Source organism: Ursus americanus, chromosome 3 (genome assembly GCF_024610735.1).
Source record: "Ursus americanus isolate L20-20 chromosome 3, mUrsAme1.1.p, whole genome shotgun sequence".
Taxonomy (NCBI): domain Eukaryota; kingdom Metazoa; phylum Chordata; class Mammalia; order Carnivora; family Ursidae; genus Ursus; species Ursus americanus.
In genome coordinates this window covers 69,372,178-69,390,980 of record NC_142129.1, presented here as the reverse complement: position 1 = coordinate 69,390,980, position 18,803 = coordinate 69,372,178, and the positions used below count along the sequence as shown (strand labels likewise).

Below are 18,803 nucleotides of genomic sequence, written 5' to 3'. Positions count from 1 at the left end.
CCCTTTTTTAATTTTGTCAAAGTCTTATATATCCATATCTCTATCATGACTTAAAAACAATTTTAACGTAATATCAACAATACAGTATTATGTTATAGCATATAGTAAGTCTCTTAGTCTGCTTGGCTGCCATAACAAAATACCATAGACTGAGTGGCTTAAACAACAGAAATGTATTTCTCACAGTTCTGGAGCCTAGGAAGTCCAAGATCAAGATTCCAGCCAATTTAGTTTCTGGTGATGACTCTCTTCCTGGCTTGCAGAGGGCTGGCTGTCTTTTTGCTATATCCTTACATGGTAAAAAGACAGCGAGCTCTGGTGTCTCTTCATTTTCTTAAAAGAGCACTAATTCTGTGGTGTTAGGGCTCCACCCCAGTGACTTTATTTAACCCTTATCACCTCATAGGCCCTATCTTCAAATCCAGTCATTCACATTGGGGGTTAAGGCTTCAGCATGAATTTTGGGGAGATACAATTCAGTCCATAGCAATAAGCAATATAATAAAACATCGAAGATCTGATAAATGTAGGTCTTGAGAGGCATCTTTGCCTTATGCTCTGGAATCACAGAATCAGTGGTTTATCGCAGAGAATACAAATACGAGACTTTGTTCTGGTAGCCTTAAAAATGTACTGTTTTTTTTTTTCTCTCAAAATAATGAAATCTGTATGCACAACTACCTATTACTAATAAAAGTTTTAAGTGACAAAATCCCCAATTTTAGTAGCTAGTGCTTTATTTATAAAAATCATTTATGGACTTTTGTTTCCTAGGCTGAGAAAAAACACAAACGATTTCAGGAACTTGACAGATTTATGCACTATTACACAAGATTTAAAAACCATGAGCATAGCTATCAGGTATGTCCCAAATCATTTCAAATGCTCTGAATTATACTGTTGTGAATAAATAAAATTATATAAATTATTTATTTCTGTTCCTTTAGTTAGAACAACGCCTTCTTAAAACAGCCAAAGAAAAGATGGAGCAATTGAGTAGAGCTCTCAAAGAAAGTAAGTTATGAGTGGTATGTGTGATAATTAATATAAAAATAGCCTTACATGCTTAAGTCAATTCATTAGTAGGAGGTTAAGGCCCTTCAAGGGATACATTATTATCTGCACTAGCTCATTCTGGTACTGCTTGGAGTTCTCTGAAGCCCAGAGTGCAGCTTAACATTTGAGGCCTCTGTAATTAGATTTTCTACCCGGCTTACCTTACATGCTCCTCTTAATGCAGCCTATACTGTTAGCAGATAAACACACATCATGGTTTTGCTTACTCTGTGCCACTGCTGATAATCTACAATATCTGAAACAGTGGATGAACCCTAAAAGGCATCCTTGATCTAGTCAAAAGAGCAAGATTCACATGTTACCCAGTCGTAGTGTGATTAAATTTCCAAAGATTTTTGAGAAAATTTAGCAGACTGCTTAATGGAATGGAAGTCAAATACAGCTTTGGGAGAAATCATCTCACTGGTAAAAAATGGACGTCAGAGTCTGAAAGCAAAGACATGAGATAGGTCTGACTTACGGATCCTAAAATGGAAATTCGGAAAGAACATTCCTAAACGGATTGAGTATTGGTTCATTAAAATATAGTATCTCACAATGACCACCCAGAGTATAGGTTCTACCATGTTTGTTTTAAAAAGTCACATTTTTAAAATAATCATAGCTTATATATAAAAGGTTTTCAGCCTAAGATGCGATTGTATATGCTCCAGTTTGTGAAAGTAAGACCCTTTTCATGAGGGTAATTTCCTAATTAAGATAGTAAGCATAAATTAAATAAATTAGAGTAGAAGGAAAAGTGTCAATAGCACCTTTGTCTCCTTGTTAATATTTAGTTTTTAGACTTCAGGAATGATGTAACTATATCGCCATTACCAAACTCTTGAAGTACTGTCCACAGTAAAAATGGAAAGGAAAAAACCCTCGCAGTTCTACAGTTCTTCAATAGGGATTTTTGTCTCTTAAATCACCAGGTTGTCCCTAATGCTTAGAACAGTGCCTGATACATAGTAAACATTCGATAAATATCTGTAGATGTGAATTACTGCTTCTTTTCAACCTTCTGGAGGTTCCAGACAGCATAGTAAGATGTGAAAAAGAATTAAATGTTACAAGGATTGGAAAGGAAGAAACAAAACTTCACATACTTCTCACACATATCATATTGGGGGGGGTGGTTTTGTTATGTTTTCCTTTTTTACATCTTCTTTGTTCTGATCCCTCTGCTAGGATAGATATTTTGGGATGGTCTGTACGTCAGTGTGTGTATATACACATGTAATTTCTTTCCACAAGCCTGCAGAATAATCTTACTTTCAAAAGTACTTATGAATCTAGATTCTGCTCCTTAGTTTCCCTCTATTTGCAGTTAAGGAGAAAACTAGAATGTTACAATGATACCTGGAGAAGGAACAGTCTCAGATATTCAGGCAGTTTCTTCTCCCCTCTTCCTCGGTCTTGCTCCCTGTCTTTCTCTTCTTGATATATTTACTAGCATTAGTTATCCAGTTCCCCAGAATGTTTTATCTTTTTTCTTACAATGTTTGTGCAGAAGTGTAATCATAATTAGGTGGGGGTTTTTTTGTTTTGTGTTTTGTGTTTTGGCAAACACCTTAGCAGGACATTTGTTTTAATTCTTTTTTTTTTTAAGTTTATTTTTTTTAGTAATCTCTATACCAAACATGGGGCTCAAACTTATAACCCCAAGATCAAGAGTAGCATGCTCTTCTGACTGAGCAGCCAGGAGCCCCCGTTTGTTTTAATTTTTAATCAGTAAAGTTTCACTAGAGATAACCTGAAAAACATAGTAAAGAAGAGTCAACCTAAAGCTAGATTTGTTTAACCAACAAGGTAAGAACAGAATCCAGAATCAGTGTATGCATTCCTTCATGACTGCCATCAGTGCTCCTGGGCAACTGCAGTGTGCTTCATTTATAAATGCAGACAAGCCACACATGAGTGTTTTGTGTAGGTGTTTAGTTCAAATAATCACTGTCATACTGTTACTTCAAACAGTTTCTTCATAGAGATCCTTTGTTGTTGTTTTTTAAGAAAACTCAGTCATTTAATTTATAACAGCATATTTGCAAAACAATTTTTTTTCACTATACCTGATTTACTTTATAGCTGAAGGAGGCTGTCCAGATACCACTTTCATTGAAGATGCAGTTCATGTGCTCTTAAAAACTCGACGCATTCTCAAGTGTTCTTATCCGTATGGATTTTTCTTAGAACCTAAAAGCACAAAGAAAGAAATTTTTGAACTCATGCAAGTAAGATATCTTTTTAAAATTAAATTTAAATGCAATTATTATAAAAAACAGATTTTGTCCTTTTTCAACCAATTAACTAAGTTTTATCTTATTTGGCTGTGACTAGAAAACAATTTTGTTTTTATTTTTTAGAATGGTTTTTAAATAAAGGAAAAGTTACCAGTAATAAACTGAAAATTTTTTGTATTTAAATTTGCCACTGCAAATCTGAGTGAGTTCTGAGCTATGCAAACATTTCCTACCACATTTGTTTGTTTTAAACTGCCTGATGTTGAAATCTGGCCGAATTCTGATTATGTAATTAGAAATTTTATCTTCAGAGATGAAACAAACCACATTACATACTAGATGGGAAAGTCGCTGTTTACCAGTTTATTTTCAAAATACAACTGAAAAAGTTACAGTATTTAAAAAACAAAAACACCTAAGCCAACTGACATCACTGTAGCTAACCAACTTCATTATATGTTCTTTTTTTTAATCCACCAAACTTTCTTCTCTTGCCACAATTTTCATGTCACCCCTTTGAACTGTCCTCTAGTAATTTATATCCTACATTTCTTTTAAAAATGCTCAACATTTATTTTCTCCATGAAGCCTTTCAGATCTAACCCCAGATCACAGGGATCTTTCCTTGCCTCAAATTCCTTTAGCATTTACATATAGTCTGCACTACGCAGTCATGTATTTGCATGTACAATGCCTTGAAATTTACTCATTTTTTTTTCACATAGACAAATGATAAATTCCCTGTAGACATCTGGCATACTCACTATTTCTTTGTAATCTGTAACAACTACATTGTTATAAACGCCTTTCGAATGAGTGCTGTTTTCCTGAAATGTGCAAAATAGAAGCATATATTAAATAGGAAGTTATTTTACAGTTTGGATTAATTTCTGAGTTCAAAAGAGATTTAACTGAGAAACCAGATAGACAATGGATTTGTTATTGACTAACCTACTCAGCCAATAAGCCTTCTTTTTTTCTCTCTCTCTCTTCTTACCATAGACAGACCTAGAAATGGTCACTGAAGACCTTGCCCAAAAAGTCAATAGGCCTTACCTTCGCACACCCCGCCACAAGATCATCAAGGCAGCGTGCCTTGTACAGCAGAAGAGACAAGAATTCCTGGCATCTGTGGCTCGGGGAGTTGCTCCTGCAGACTCACCAGAAGCTCCAAGGCGCAGGTAAAAGGGATGCATGCTATGGAAGTCATCCTAGCTCCAGCCACAAATGCCACCAGGTTTATTTTTTATCTAACTGGGGTTCATATTCCTGGAAGTTACTTATACCTATAATACAGAGTGTTGATAAAAGCATGTTAACTTCTTTTGGGGGATTTTTCCCCCAGTACTATTTCTATCTTTCTTATATTTTGTTTGTCTTTATGTGGTTTCTTGGAATAAATTAGGCTAGGTTAATTTCACACTTAGTGAACTTATAATTCACAGTGTTCGATGCATCACTTCAAATATGTAATATATGTAGTGATATGATAGTCATAAACATCTTACAATGTCAAATTTGGAAGCCTTGCCAACTTGTTATGGTCTTATTTATGGTTTTATGTAAGAGGTTATGAAGAAATTAGAAATCTGATATTAATAAAGTTATTTAAGTGATTCATATTCCTCCATTAAAACACAGTTGAGTTTTGGTTGTTTATTTCAGATACTTATACTACTACTGCCATTATAAATTGAAGCCTATTTTCTAATTCATAATAATTATAGGCATTAGAAATTCCTTTGACCCTATTTTCATAACAAAAAACTTATAAAATAAAAATAGAAGGAATCATAAAATACCCTGTTATAGCATGATGATTTTTATTTTCCACCATTTTACACAAACATAAAGCAATGTAGAATTTGAAAGAAATAAAGTATCATTTTAATTATATTCAGTAGTTGATCTGCTTTGGTTAAGCAAGTTCCAAGCGGAGGACTTAAAAGTAATGTTCAGTGGGCGAGGGTCTGATTGTATTTTATAGCTGGTAATAAATCAAATGTTATGTCTAATTTCATTGTAGCTTTGCTGGTGGAACGTGGGATTGGGAATATTTAGGATTTGCATCACCTGAGGTAATTGTTTTGGGGGGGTTGTATTGTTTTTTAATTATATTTTTCCTTCATGAAATCCTGCTTGCATTTCCACCCTTATCTATTCTAAATCCTACTGAGATTGTCAGCAGTGTTTTCTCTTTGGTATATAATAAAAATGCCTCAGCAGAGCCTACATTTAGCTATTTGTAGTACTGGATTATCACATTATTAAATGCATCTCCCTTTTTATTATTTTTAATTACTGAGCAGTCAGAATTAAGGCCAAATTTATATATTTTGGAACATAACTTCAAATTGGTTAATGAGATACAAATTTTATTTATCAGAAATATATTTTTGTTGTAATATTATTTCAGTCTAAATCTATGGAAAACCTGCACAGTCTGTTTCTTTAAAGTTACTACAACAAGCTGATTCAGTTGATTTGTAATCAGTTTCTAAGGTGGAAACTTGACATTAATGTTTATGCAGAAAGAAATGCTTTGCTTAGTTGCTTTCTGTTTCTCTTTAAGATTTTCACCCTCTTCTTGGGTTTTTTGGTTGTTGTTATTGATAGATTGTAAAATACAAACAGCCTAAAATACTAACACTGCAAATAGCAATTACCACAAATAAAAATAAGAGTGAAAATCAATCACATTGCTATTTTCTGAGCTTTAAATTGCCACTGTCACTGTTGAGTCTGATTTTAAATGGCTTTAGCAGTTCTCTCTACCTCCCGCTCTCCTCCCTTACTCTTTAAAACAGTAGTATATATCTAATGTTTATGTTATAATTACCTTTTAACTTAGTTCTTGGAAGGGAGCAGGACAAACAATGAAACCTTTGTTTATCATTTACAGCCCATTTGTTATCTGCAACTGAAAGAGAGTGAAATCAGTTATGATCCAGAAATGACTGTGGCTTATTTAAATCAGATATTTTCTCTTTTCAGCTGCTGAGGATACTTGCAATCACCTTGTGGCCTTTTGTATTGGTAGATATATCCAAGAAAATACTGACTTGAGAAAACAGTTTGTGCTTTGGAAAATTTTAAATTTACTTAAATTGCAAAAATAATTCAATATATTAATGAAATTTCTATTGTAAAACAAATTATGAGCCTTTTCTTTCTTTACCTGATGATCCTATGCTTATTCTGTTACAATTACAGCTTTGAGGATAATATGGAAAATTTCCACCTAAAAGCATGAATAAACAAGCTTCAATTATCAAAAAAAGAGTACTAAAGATTTCAGTACTTCAGGGTAGAAATACAGTTTAGCTTTATTTGGGCACAAATAAAACCTTTACCAGTGTACTCAGGGTCATGTGTGCATCATCTGGCAGCTTCTAGCTCTGACAATAACTTTAGGAATCCTAAATATTTGTCCTTGAATTTTGAAGGCCTGCTAATGTGACTGACACAGATTCATTTTGTAAAAAAAAAAGAAAGAAAGAAAGAAAAAGGAAAGCTTGCCACCTCACATGTGGATATTTATAAGTAAAACTATTGAGCTCTTGTTCTCCAGAGATTGAGAATTGTGAAAGTATAAGTAACTTTTCCTTCTTAAATTTATTTTTTTGTGTTAATAACTTTTATAAGAATTTTTTAACTACTTTTATTTTTCTCTTCTTTAAAGTCTTTGGCACACTAAAACACCACGCTTTTATGTAAATCTTATTGCAAGTCTAAAGAATTACCATATAGTGTGAAACTAAAATTCTTCATGCGTGTGACTGTCAAGTAACTGCCAAAGTAATATCTTGAAAAATTAGCTCTTTGCCTTCATATATACTCTGAAAAAAAAACAATGTTACCAAACTCCAATAGACTTTTAGGTTGAATTTATATTTTTTTCAGTAAAGTTAATTCCATCTTATTCTTTTTTTAATTAAATTGAATGAATCAGTGACAGTCACAAGTATTTTGTACCACTTTAAAGGCAGTGGAGCCCAGAGGAAAGAGCATAGTGTTAAAGTCTGAGGGACATCTGAATTCAAGGTCGAGCTTTGTAACTTATTAGACTTTAGGCAATGTTCTTCCTTAAATTTCTCCTCTTTAAAATGTGGATGGTATTATCTACTTCATGGAAGTTCTGGAAGGATTAAAGCGTCCCTTTAAGTCACTGGCAGATTTGGTGCTCACCAAAAATCTCCTGGCAGCTTTCTCCCCTATAAATCTCAAAATTTCTCAATCTTTGTAACCTTAATACTCTTGAACCATTTGGAGTATACCAACTAAAGCCTTTTCATATGTTTCCTTAAAAATCTAGGAATTCTGGGGCACCTGGGTGGTGTAGTCATGTGGGTGTCCCACTCTTGGTTTCAGCTCAGGTCATCATCTCAGGGTTGTGGGCTGGAGCCCCAAATGGGGCTCTGCACTTAGCGGGGAATTTGCTTGGGACTCTTTGTTCCTCTCCCTCTGCCTGTCCATGCACACATTTCTCTCTCTCTCTTCCCCCCCCTCTCTCTAATAAATAAATAAATAATTTTTTTTAAAAATCTAGGAATTCTTATGAATTTTCAGATAAGTTTGATTTTATGTGATCAGTTTTTTAAACCTGATGCATCATGAGAAAATGCCATTGAGTTTTCTGTCAGAATAATTATAAATAAATCAAGTTTCTTTTATAGTTGTTTTTAGACCAAATTTTAATTTTCTTAAATTGGGAATATGTATATTCTGTGGTCAGTAGTACTTCATTTAATTCAGAATAACTTTTTGTACCATCATCTAGTGTACAAAGTAAATGAATTCTTCTTAAATATAAACCTTGAGGGGTGCCTGGGTGGCTTAGTCAGTTAAGCATCTGACTCTTGCTTTCCACTCCGGTCATGATCTTGGGGTCGTGAGAATGAGTCCCAAGTCAGGCTCCACGCTCAGCATGGAGTCTGCTTGAGATTCTCTCCCCCTCCCCCTCTGTCCCTTCCCTGCTCACGTGCTCTCTCTCTCTCTCTATATATATATATATAAAATAAATAAATAAAACCTTTAATTAAATAAATGCTAAACTGAAATAAAATTTTCATGCCATCTTTGTCTAAGAAATGTGGTGTCCCTTAGTGGTCCAGTGAGCCATGATAACGCATGATAGTCATCCAGTTTGGGATCATGGGCCTCCAGAAAAAGAGCAAATCATACTGCAGCTCAGCAGAAAATTTAAAGAACCTAAATAATCCCTCTGAGACCCAGTAGTATCTTTCTTGGTTTCTAGCCTGGTAGGATGCCGCCACTTCTTATTAGAGTCCAACTGCTTGTTTACACAGATGGAGTTGAAATAAATTTAACTTGAATGGTATGATGTGAAAATTTTATTTGTGATGTAAAACTTCTCTTGGTTTATTGCGCTACTTCCACAATATAAGCATGTTGAATATCCTAGGGTAACCAGGATGATCATAAACCTGAGTATCTTTGTATTTATCACCAAAAGGTTCTATAATGGTCCTCAAAATTAGCCTATTTATGCTGGTGTCATGCACACTAAGTGGCCTCTCTTCTAGTCTTTTCTGTCACTAAAACACAGAAAAATATGTTTGTACCCAAGTAATATCAGGTAGCCACAGGTTCTGCCTCTGCCCAAATCCGTGTTCTTCCCATACGCTAAATAGAAAACACTTCCCCTGGATGTGTTATAGATAACCCCACATATTAGCTAATATAGGAAGGAAGCCAAGTAACATCTTATTTTAAAGCTACCTTCACATTTTTCTTTTAACTTAATCATTTAACTTCTGAGTATGGTATGTGGTTGTCCCAAGGAATACAAAATCTAATAGTCTCACAAGTATTTGACAGTGTATGCTCTTTGTTTTCTTTTTTTTTCTTTCTGTTGCACATATCACAGTCACTTTTTATTTTTTTTTTTAAGATTTTATTTATTTATTTGACAGAGAGAGACAGCCAGCGAGAGAGGGAACACAAGCAGGGGGAGTGGGAGAGGAAGAAGCAGGCTCCTAGCAGAGGAGCCTGATGTGGGGCTCGATCCCAGAATGCCGGGATCACGCCCTGAGCTGAAGGCAGACGCTTAACAACTGCACCACCCAGGCGCCCCCCACAGTCACTTTTTAAAAACCAAACCTCTAAGAGCCTAGCTATATTAGTTGTTTTTAGTAAAGATCTTAGTAAAGATCCTAACTTATATTAGTAAAATCATTATAGTATTAGTTATAACATTATGTAACAAGACCCAAGCATATGAAGTAAAGTTCAGTTACGACCTAGCATTGGAGCTTGCAAGTATTCCCAAGTTATCCAGGCAATCCTAATGACTATTTAAAATTTTTCTTTTTCCATTTTACCTTTTCTGTTTCCTTGGCATGGCAAAACCTGAAGTTTCTTTTGTTAAAGCCAAGTGATTTTATAATATGTATATAAAATCACACATTTTTTTCCTGGAAAAAGTGTATTTGTTTGTTTTATTTGCATTAAAAAAATTGCATGCTCTCCTGTATTTTATAACCTTTGGTTTATGCAGGAATATGCTGAATTTCAGTATCGGAGGAGGCACAGACAGCAGCGCCGTCGAGGAGATGTGCACAGTCTGCTCAGTAACCCTCCAGACCCTGATGAGCCTAGTGAGAGCACTTTAGGTAAGCTCCTAAGTTGGCTATGTGTTAGTCTCTTTGTTTGCCTGAATTCATTCTAAAAACTGGCTAATCTAAATGTTTGTGAAATAGTTTGTAGTGCAGATATACAGTCAATATGCAGATGCTTCAAATGTCACAGAACACAGAAAACCAGGGAGTTTAAGAACTTGGGCTGTGGAGTCACCCAGACCTGGATTCTTGACCCCATCTCTGCTGTGTGTCGGTGTGAAACTTGAGCCAAGTTCACTTAACCTCTCCAAGCTTCAGTCTCCTCTTTCCAAAGAAGCAGTAATAGTGCCACGTTGTGGGCTCACCGTGAGCATTCAGTGAGAGAATACACGTAAAACCCTTAAGCACTAGTAGCACCTAGTGAGCACTCAATAAATTATAGCTCTTGATCACTGTTAGGGTGTTCATGGAGTATTTTTCTCCTAGCCTCAGTTCTCCTCTAAACATTCTTTAAAGAGAGAAGATTTCTGGTATTGGAGATAAATGATTTTAATTATCAACTTTTAAATGTTAAATTGTTAATGGAAAATCTTCAAACTGTAATGTCCGCAGATGATCTTTAATGTATCAGGATCAATGAGCCTAAAGATTTGTTCTTCGAGCAATTGTAATTCCAAAATTCCTTAGTTTTAAGAACTCTGAAAACTAATATACCTTTGTTATTGCTTAAGGAAAAAAAGTGGAATGGATGGTAGCACTTGCATCTATGAATAGAACCATATATAGTGCAAACAAAAACGTAAAGAACAATCATGTGTTTGAAGTAGTAGTATTAGATATATATACATATAGATATATATACAGAAATATATATATATATATATTTTTTTTTTTTTTAAATAAAGGAAGCCAGTTAGCGCCCCCTTTTGAAGCCCAGTGTGGGACTTGAACACAACAACCCTGAGATCAAGACCTGAGCTGAGATCAAAAGTTGGATGCCTAACTGACTGAGCCACCCTGGTGCCCAGTATTAGATGTATTTTGATGAGACAAATATGGAGGAGAAATCTCTGAAAGATTAAGTGAACACGGGTTTTCAACAGCACTGAAAGAGAAATTGTCGGCCAAAAGAAAAAGATGAGTGAAATCTTGTATGACGGAATTGTCTCTGGTTCCATTTGCTTTAAAACAGATATCCCAGATGGTGGCAGTGGCCGCAGGCCTGGCACCTCGGTGGTGAGCTCCGCATCTATGAGCGTGCTGCACAGCTCTTCCTTGCGCGACTACACCCCTGCCAGTCGCTCTGAAAACCAGGACTCTCTTCAGGTAGCCTTCCTAGGCAGCCTCTTCGCCCCTGTTCATGCTCTTTCTCTGTTTAGCCTGGCTTCCTATTTTTACTTTAATTGCTTTCCTTTTTCTTCTTTTCATTCTAAAACCTTTGTTGCAGAGGTGTAATACCGGAAAAGATTCCTAAATTTCAGAGATCTCTTAAGGAATTTTTTGCTCTTTAAATGGGCAAGGAGAAAATTAAAATAAGATTTGATTAGATAAAACAATAATTCTGTATAAAGAGAGGTAATATTTATTATTATCTTCGGCAAAAGAATAGTTGGTAAACCTCATTGAGTTGAATCATTTTTCCTTTTAAATTTTGAAGTGATTTTACTTTCTGTCACCTCAGGCCCTGAGTTCCTTGGATGAAGATGATCCCAATATACTTCTTGCAATACAGTTATCACTGCAAGAATCCGGGCTGGCCATTGATGAGGAAAATAGAGACTTCCTCAGTAATGAGGCATCCCTAGGCGCGATAGGCACCTCTTTACCTTCCAGGCTAGACTCGGTCCCCAGGAACACAGATAGCCCTCGGGCTGCATTGAGCAGCTCTGAGCTGTTGGAACTTGGTGACAGCCTCATGAGATTAGGAGAAGAAAGTGACCCATTTTCAACTGACACTCTGAGTTCACACCCTCTCAGTGAGGCAAGAAGTGAATTCTACCCCTCATCCAGTGACCCTGACTCAGCTGGCCAGGACGCCAACATCAATGACAATCTTCTTGGCAATATCATGGCTTGGTTTCATGACATGAACCCTCAGAGTATTGCCCTGATTCCTCCAGCAGCTACAGAAATCAGTGCAGATTCCCAGCTCCCCTGTGTCAAAGATGAGTCAGAAGGTGTGAGGGATGTGGAACTGGTGCCACCGGAAGAAGACTCGGTGTTTGAAGATGCTGTGGTCAGTGAAGGTAGAGGAACCCAAATAGAAGAAGGAAATCCTTTAGAAGAAAATACTCTGGCTGGGGAGGCAGCATCTCCAGCTGGCAATAGTGACAATGAGGCAGCCAACAAGGGGGATGGTTCAGATGTTTCAAGTCAAACACCTCAGACCTCAAGTGACTGGCTTGAACAAGTCCATTTAGTGTGAACTGCAGACCTCTGAGCTCTAAGGGAATCACAGGTACAGATGGTGTTCTGGTGGAGTATGCTTTACAGAGACTTGATCCACTCAATTCCGACTCAATTTTAAACCACTGACATTAGGGTTGAATACGAAGGAGTTCCCTTGAATGGTAGCTTCGTTTCTGATTTTAACCTTACAGAGAATTTCCTTTGTATTTAATGAGATAGCTTTTCCCCTTTGTGCTGACAAAAAAGAAGAGTAAGAGAAACACAAATGGAATGAGTAGGCCAGATTCCACATTCTGAGAAAGTGCAGTTGTCTGTTAAGCCTAAGGTTGGCAATACTTAAATTGAACGTTTAAATTAAAGGCTTACTCCCTAATCCTTGGGTGGTTTTTCCTGTTTTAAAGAAAATGTTTTCTTCATTTTGGAAGTTACTTTGGACAGATCTAATAACATTTTTTTCCTCAGTCTGTCTGTGCTCTCCCATCACTTCCTTCCTTCCTTTCTGTCTGAGCAGTGTGAATTGAGGTATTCAAGGCTTCTCCTTAGTGCTACATCTACCACAGTGTAGTTTTCATATGCACATGAATCAAAGATTTCTTGTCATGTCTATTACAGTCCACTTGTGCCAAACTGACTCATGCGCTGACTAACAAGGCGTGCAGGCGTGCAGTGTCCTGGAGGGCTCCAGAGGAGTCTCGGCCTTCTCGGGAGTTAAAGGTGCCACTTGGTAGCAGTGATATTCCAGAATTGAATGGGCTTTTGTTGCCATGGAGACTGCATTTAAATAAATGTAGCCTGTAGCTTAAGTTAACTAAACCTAATGCTGCTGTTAAAAACAGTTTATTTTAATATTAAAATACAGTTGATTAGCAACAGCGGTGCTGTATTTTAAGAGACACTTTATTGGAAGTGCAATCATAGTTCTTTGTTTTCACACTTTTACAGTGCATTCTAATTACTAATGGGTGCAATTACTTTTAATGGTAAGTGTTTTATAAAATAGAAAAAAAGTGGAGTTTTCATGAGTTATAGTAAATCCCACAATTATTAAAAAATTCAATAAAACATCCTGCGCAACATGTTACCGTGCCTTTGCCTAACTAAATGGATAGTTGCCAGTTAAATAAGTGAGTAATTCAAATTCCAGTGTCTCTTCTGAAGTAACTATGCTATGAATTGCAAAGACCTCCATAAAACCACCCATGGCCTTGCCTTTACAGTAAATATAACAACTAAAATGTTTAATCAGTTTGTTTGCCTAAATAGCAAATGCTGACATGTGTTTGTTCTATTGCACAATACTCATTTGCTGTGTGATTACTGTTTAGTGTTGAAAAAAATCAACTTCCTAGTTATCAGTGTATTACTGTGAAGAAAATACTGGTCATAGTTGTAATTAAGATACAATGGTACAGTGTGTAATTAAAACTAGAGTAAACTGTTGGAATGGCTGTTTTACTTACATATTACCAAAACTAGCATAACACAAACAAAATAGATATGCCATACTCCATTTAATGTTTTGCCAGATTCTTACCAGAAATCTACAGATACCAAAATTTCAGTACTGAGTGTGTACAGGCAAGTCCTGGGCTGGGTAAAAGGTTATATTAGTATTGATATCCATGTGAGTTGTGATTACGGTTTTTGATTAATTTTTTTTTCTCCAGAACCTGCTTTTCAAATTCTGTCCTTCAAATTCATATGGCTAGGACATTATATTAGGGTACTTAATTCCCCAGTTTCCCTTGGAATAAACTGTATGTGCATTGCTCCTATGCCATGGATATCAAAGGTCCATGTTAGCTTTTATTTCCCCAGTTATCAGAAACATCAATGTCAATCCCCATTAAATTAGTTGGGGAAAATATTAACTTTGTCTACAGTGTATTACTGTATATTAAACTGAAACAGTCCATTAAAGGATTTTTTTACAAATTTATTTTGGATTAAAAATATTGACACCAATCAGTTTTTAGACCAAGTTGTAATTTTTCAGTAGAAAGAGTCTTTGTATCACATTGAAGCGTCTTGCAAAGCTGCAATAAGGTGAGAAAGAGTGGTCCATGTGAAGACAGTGTATGTGGTGGGTTCCGGCTCCTTGCACCTTGTGCAGTACCCTTTGTTTCTGTGCTGTTATCTCCTGAGCATGAAAAATGATCATTATTCAATTTGTATTTCCTTGGTACATATTTTAAAAACAACACAGTCATTGACTTTACAATTCAGAAATAAAGTTTGGCAAAGCCTATTTTGTAAACAAGTTAATTTTATAATGTAAAAAAAAAAAAATTACTCTAACCTTGACTTGTTATTTGCACTTTCATAGTCTATACTTGATACATTCCCACTTTATATACAGTAGGATTCTACAAACGTGTAGATGTTTGGCCAAATGAATGCTGTTAATAATATGTAAAATTCTTTGATTAAACATTTATTACTTAAACTACTTCACTTTTGTCTCATTACATTATAGACTTTGTTTTAACCAAGTCAGGAAGCTGATTTTCTTCAAATTAAATTCCCTCCGATATAATGGGATTAATTTGGTTCTTACATTTTTACACTAGCCCATTTCCTGAGTATTTTATACCCCAAAGATAAACTCTAAAACACTGCATGACAATGTGTTAAAACATTGTGACTTCAGTGCTCCTTTTATTTTCATCACTGTAGCTTTCAGGAGAAAAGTGTTATGATTTTTCCTTGAAATCTCCGATAGAAACACACAGGAAAAAGAATTTTGATGTATTTTGTGAAATTGCTTAGGGCAGGAAAAATTTTGTATGCCCTATGAATAGAAACACCACCATTTTATTATTCTGTCCCTTCTGAGTTACCGAAACAGCCCTTTGCATCCGAACTTCAGGTTTCGTGGAGTCTGCCGGTGATAACCACTTAGTCATGTCATTGTATTTATGCTTTTCATTGTGTGGATCTGAAGCTTAACCACTAATGTCCATCTGCTGAATTATTCTTCAAATGTTGTTTACTGCAGCCACTGATCTCATTTTTGTTCTCCTTTTAGTCCTCAAATACTGTTGTTTACCTGTCGTGAATTAAAACCTGAGACTTACTGAAGTTTGCTTGTAATCTTAAAACAGTTATAGTTAGTGTATCTCTGAAGAGTAAAATCTTGGAATCTAACAAATTTGGGGAGTTTTTTTTTAGGCTGAAATAAAAACTCGATAGGAAAAAAATTGTCATGTGCTCTGCGCTGGGGCTGAGTGGTATTATCTCAGCATTGGGCCATCAGGATAATCACTGGGTCTTTTCCTTAGCAACAGTACGTTACTGCCTTGTCAGCCATCACCCTCTCACCACAATAGATGTCTTTCTAGAAAAATGGAAGTGGCTCTTTCTAGATTATGGAGTGACCATCCTTATTTTAGGAACAGGCAGTCATCATAGTTCTTAAAGAAAGATGGACCAGAAAGTTTTCTTTAGCTGTCTGTTCCACTTACGACTGACAGGTGGCTGACAAACTGTGAGAAGTGCGCAAACTTTTGAACAAGGGCCTAGCCCACACAAGGCATCAGTTTACAGAGAGCACAAGAGATGCATACATGGACAAAACAGAACACAACATAGGAAAGGCTAATTGTCAGACAAGACAGGCCAGTTCTCTTGCACCTCTTCTGCGCCCACACGGTTTGCTGGGTGTCCCAAGACTGTAAGGCCTGACGACAGTTTTGCCTGGGTATTTCCCAGAATTTATGTTGTTAGTAACCTTGAGGACAGGAAGCAGGTACGCTGTAAAAGCAGTGTATTCCTCACTCTCAGTGTTCCAGCTGCATGCTCGGCATCCGTCCGGGCCCGTTGCATTGCCCTGTGGAACTAAGGACAGGGGAACTGCCACAAACATGCTGGTGTTCATTCTGCAGGTTGTGTCATGAATGCTAAGTAAAATCCTTGGCCTCTGACCCGAGAGTCTTGTGTCTTCTGTCATCATCCATAATACCGTGACAGGCCAGCTTGCTTACTGGTTCTTACGGATAGGGTAAAATCAAATCCCAGACCTGACAGTTTTGGCAGTGGGGATGGAATGCTGACAGAGACATGATTTTTCTGGAAGAGGAACCGTGGGTCAAATTTGGGAATATAAGACTCCCTGGAATCTATCTGGTAGTGAATGCTTTCCCCCAAGTGACAGATGAGGGGTAAGGGGGAGAGTAGGGGTTCCCACTGTCCTACTTATTGCTGAACAGAAGTTGAACTAATGTTTAAAGGCTTAGCCAGAAAAGCTAGGATTGAAACAAGCTGCCCAAATGGTGCCTTGATGGTTGGTGACTCCTGCAGGCAGGCAGAGGAAGGAATATTTTCATGCCAAGGAATCAGCAATACCTGTTAACTATCAGAAAGGCAGATATAGTTCCTGAATCAAGGAGTCCCCAAACATAAAATAAATAGTATCAGCGATAAGAGCCTTGCTTTTTGATTGAGAGATTTGGGTGGACCAAAAACTTTAGAAGTTGATTTGGTTGGGCTGCAAGCAGTCGTGGCACTGTTCACATGCAAAAGTGCATGCAGAGCAGGTGGCCCTCACAGCTGGCAACAATGACAAGGTGTGAAGTGCTGGAGTGACAGAGGTGCCAAAGACTGCTGGGTGGGTGTGGAGAAGAAAGAAGCTCCTGGCTCTGGTTCTCTCTGGATGCTAACAGGCATCACCACTGCCATGGGAGAGGTAGTTGGGCCACTGAGCCTGGAGCAAGAGGCTAAAGGAGAAAAAAACTAACAGTTAAGTTCCCTCCCCACAGGCTAGCCTCCTCCACCTCCTCAGGTTTCCTACCCTCTTGGTTGGGGGGTAGCAGGATTCGGCACCCGTATGGCACCTGCGGTAGCTCCTGACTCACACATTTTATACTCCTCAGCGGGGAAAGGCATTTGAACGAGCCCCGCAGCAGAGAAGGTAGGCTTCCCTTGTGAGTGGGGCCCTTTGGGTGATTCAATGTAATGTCACAGCTTCCAAATCCAAACTCTATCGGAACTGATGTGTTATGTGCCCAGAAGTACCTATCTCATAATTTCCATGGGGTTTCTCCCATTCAAGGATTGCCATGTGTAGAGAAGTGACAGTGGGGCATGTAAATCACTCCCCAATTAGCCTCCTTGTCCTCCCCTCTCCAGTGGTCCAGCAGAAACAATAAAGAACCCTGGAGGAGAAACGGAACACACTCCTTTGGTTAAAGTACTCAGGCCGTTTCCCAGCACAACATTGCCACCTGTCTGATGCAGCCGCCAAGTACACCCATTTTGGAGAAATTCCACTATTAACCGGCTCCTAGGCTCTTGTTGAAACTGAATGCCTGCCTCATAGAGGCCTTGTGACTCACCGCTGTGACATCTCCAATTTGGAGTGAGTCAGCTGTATTTAGAAAATTAACCTGGGCCTAGAAGGCCTTGCAAGTCAAATAGAAATGATGTTAGAAAAGGTATATTTGAGAGCACAGCTAGCCTGACCACAGTAAGTATCTCAATTTTACATGAAAAAAATTAGTAACTACCCCTTCAGGAGATATTTTGAGCCCAACTTCACTGCCTGAAGCAATGTCACATGGGCTTAGTGGGGGGTCTCAGTTCGCAGAATGCCTGCACTTGGTTCAATTGCTTGGCAGCAATTTTTACCAAGCCCCTGCAGAATTTTCTTGTAAGCTATAGATAACACAATTCTAAAATTTATATGGAAAGGCAAAGGGACTAAGATAGCTGAAAAGCTAAAAACTATTTTGAAAAAAGAAAAATTAAGTGGGAGGAATCATTCTCAATTTCAAGACTACAGTAGTCAAGACTGTGATACTGGTGGAAGGATAGACACATAGATCTACAGAAGATGGAGAATTAAAACAGCCCCACACAGATACCATCAGCTGACTGAAAAAGGTACAAAAGCAGTAAATAGAGAAAGGATGGTTTTTTTCAACAAATGGTGCCGGAACAATTGGTTTTAAAATGGGCAAAAATATGAATGTCTACCTAAGCCTCACACTTTACATAAAATTTAAAATGGATCACAAATTTAAGTGTAAATATAGAACTTTCAAGAAAAAAAAAACATAGTAGAAAAACCTTCATGATCCAGATTAAGCAAAGAATTCTTCCACTTGATACCAGAAGCATGATCCAAAAAAGAAAACATTGATAAATTGGACCTCATCAAAATTGAGCACTTCGCAAAAGACCCTTGTGAAGGTGAAAAGCTGCAGACTGAGAGATTTGCAGACCACATATCTAGAATATATAAAGAACTGTCAAAACTCAACAGTAAAAAGACAATCCAGTATAAAATGGACAAAAGGCATGAAGAGTCATTTTGCTGAAGAAGATACATGGCTAACAAATGAGCACATGAACAGTTCAACATCACTATCTGCCAGGAAATATAAATTAAAATAACAATAAGGCAGACTACATGCCTAAACAACTGGCAAAAATAGAAAGCATCAACACCAAATGTTGGCAAGCATGCAGAGAAACTGGATCACCCAGGCACTGCTGGCGGGAATGTGATGGCACA

General features: G+C 37.2%; 1 protein-coding gene across 4 annotated transcripts in view; it reads left to right on the top strand.

Annotated features, from left to right (window-relative positions):
- The window catches only part of ANKIB1 (ankyrin repeat and IBR domain containing 1), a 165,207-nt gene extending 146,853 nt beyond the window's left edge, over nt 1-18,354 (top strand). For 2 of the 4 annotated variants that reach the window (XM_045793271.2, XM_045793270.2), the window contains exons 13-20: nt 775-861; nt 948-1,014; nt 3,145-3,290; nt 4,302-4,480; nt 5,326-5,377; nt 9,820-9,934; nt 11,073-11,206; nt 11,562-12,662. In XM_045793271.2, the coding sequence (XP_045649227.2) occupies nt 775-861; nt 948-1,014; nt 3,145-3,290; nt 4,302-4,480; nt 5,326-5,377; nt 9,820-9,934; nt 11,073-11,206; nt 11,562-12,305 (1,524 nt within the window). In that variant the 3' untranslated portion in view covers nt 12,306-12,662. Of the gene's footprint in view, nt 1-774; nt 862-947; nt 1,015-3,144; nt 3,291-4,301; nt 4,481-5,325; nt 5,378-9,819; nt 9,935-11,072; nt 11,207-11,561; nt 12,663-12,901 lie in introns of those variants that run through there. The other 2 variants (XM_045793273.2, XM_045793272.2) reach the window with 2 other exon arrangements.
- The last annotated feature ends 449 nt before the right edge of the window (nt 18,355-18,803 follow it).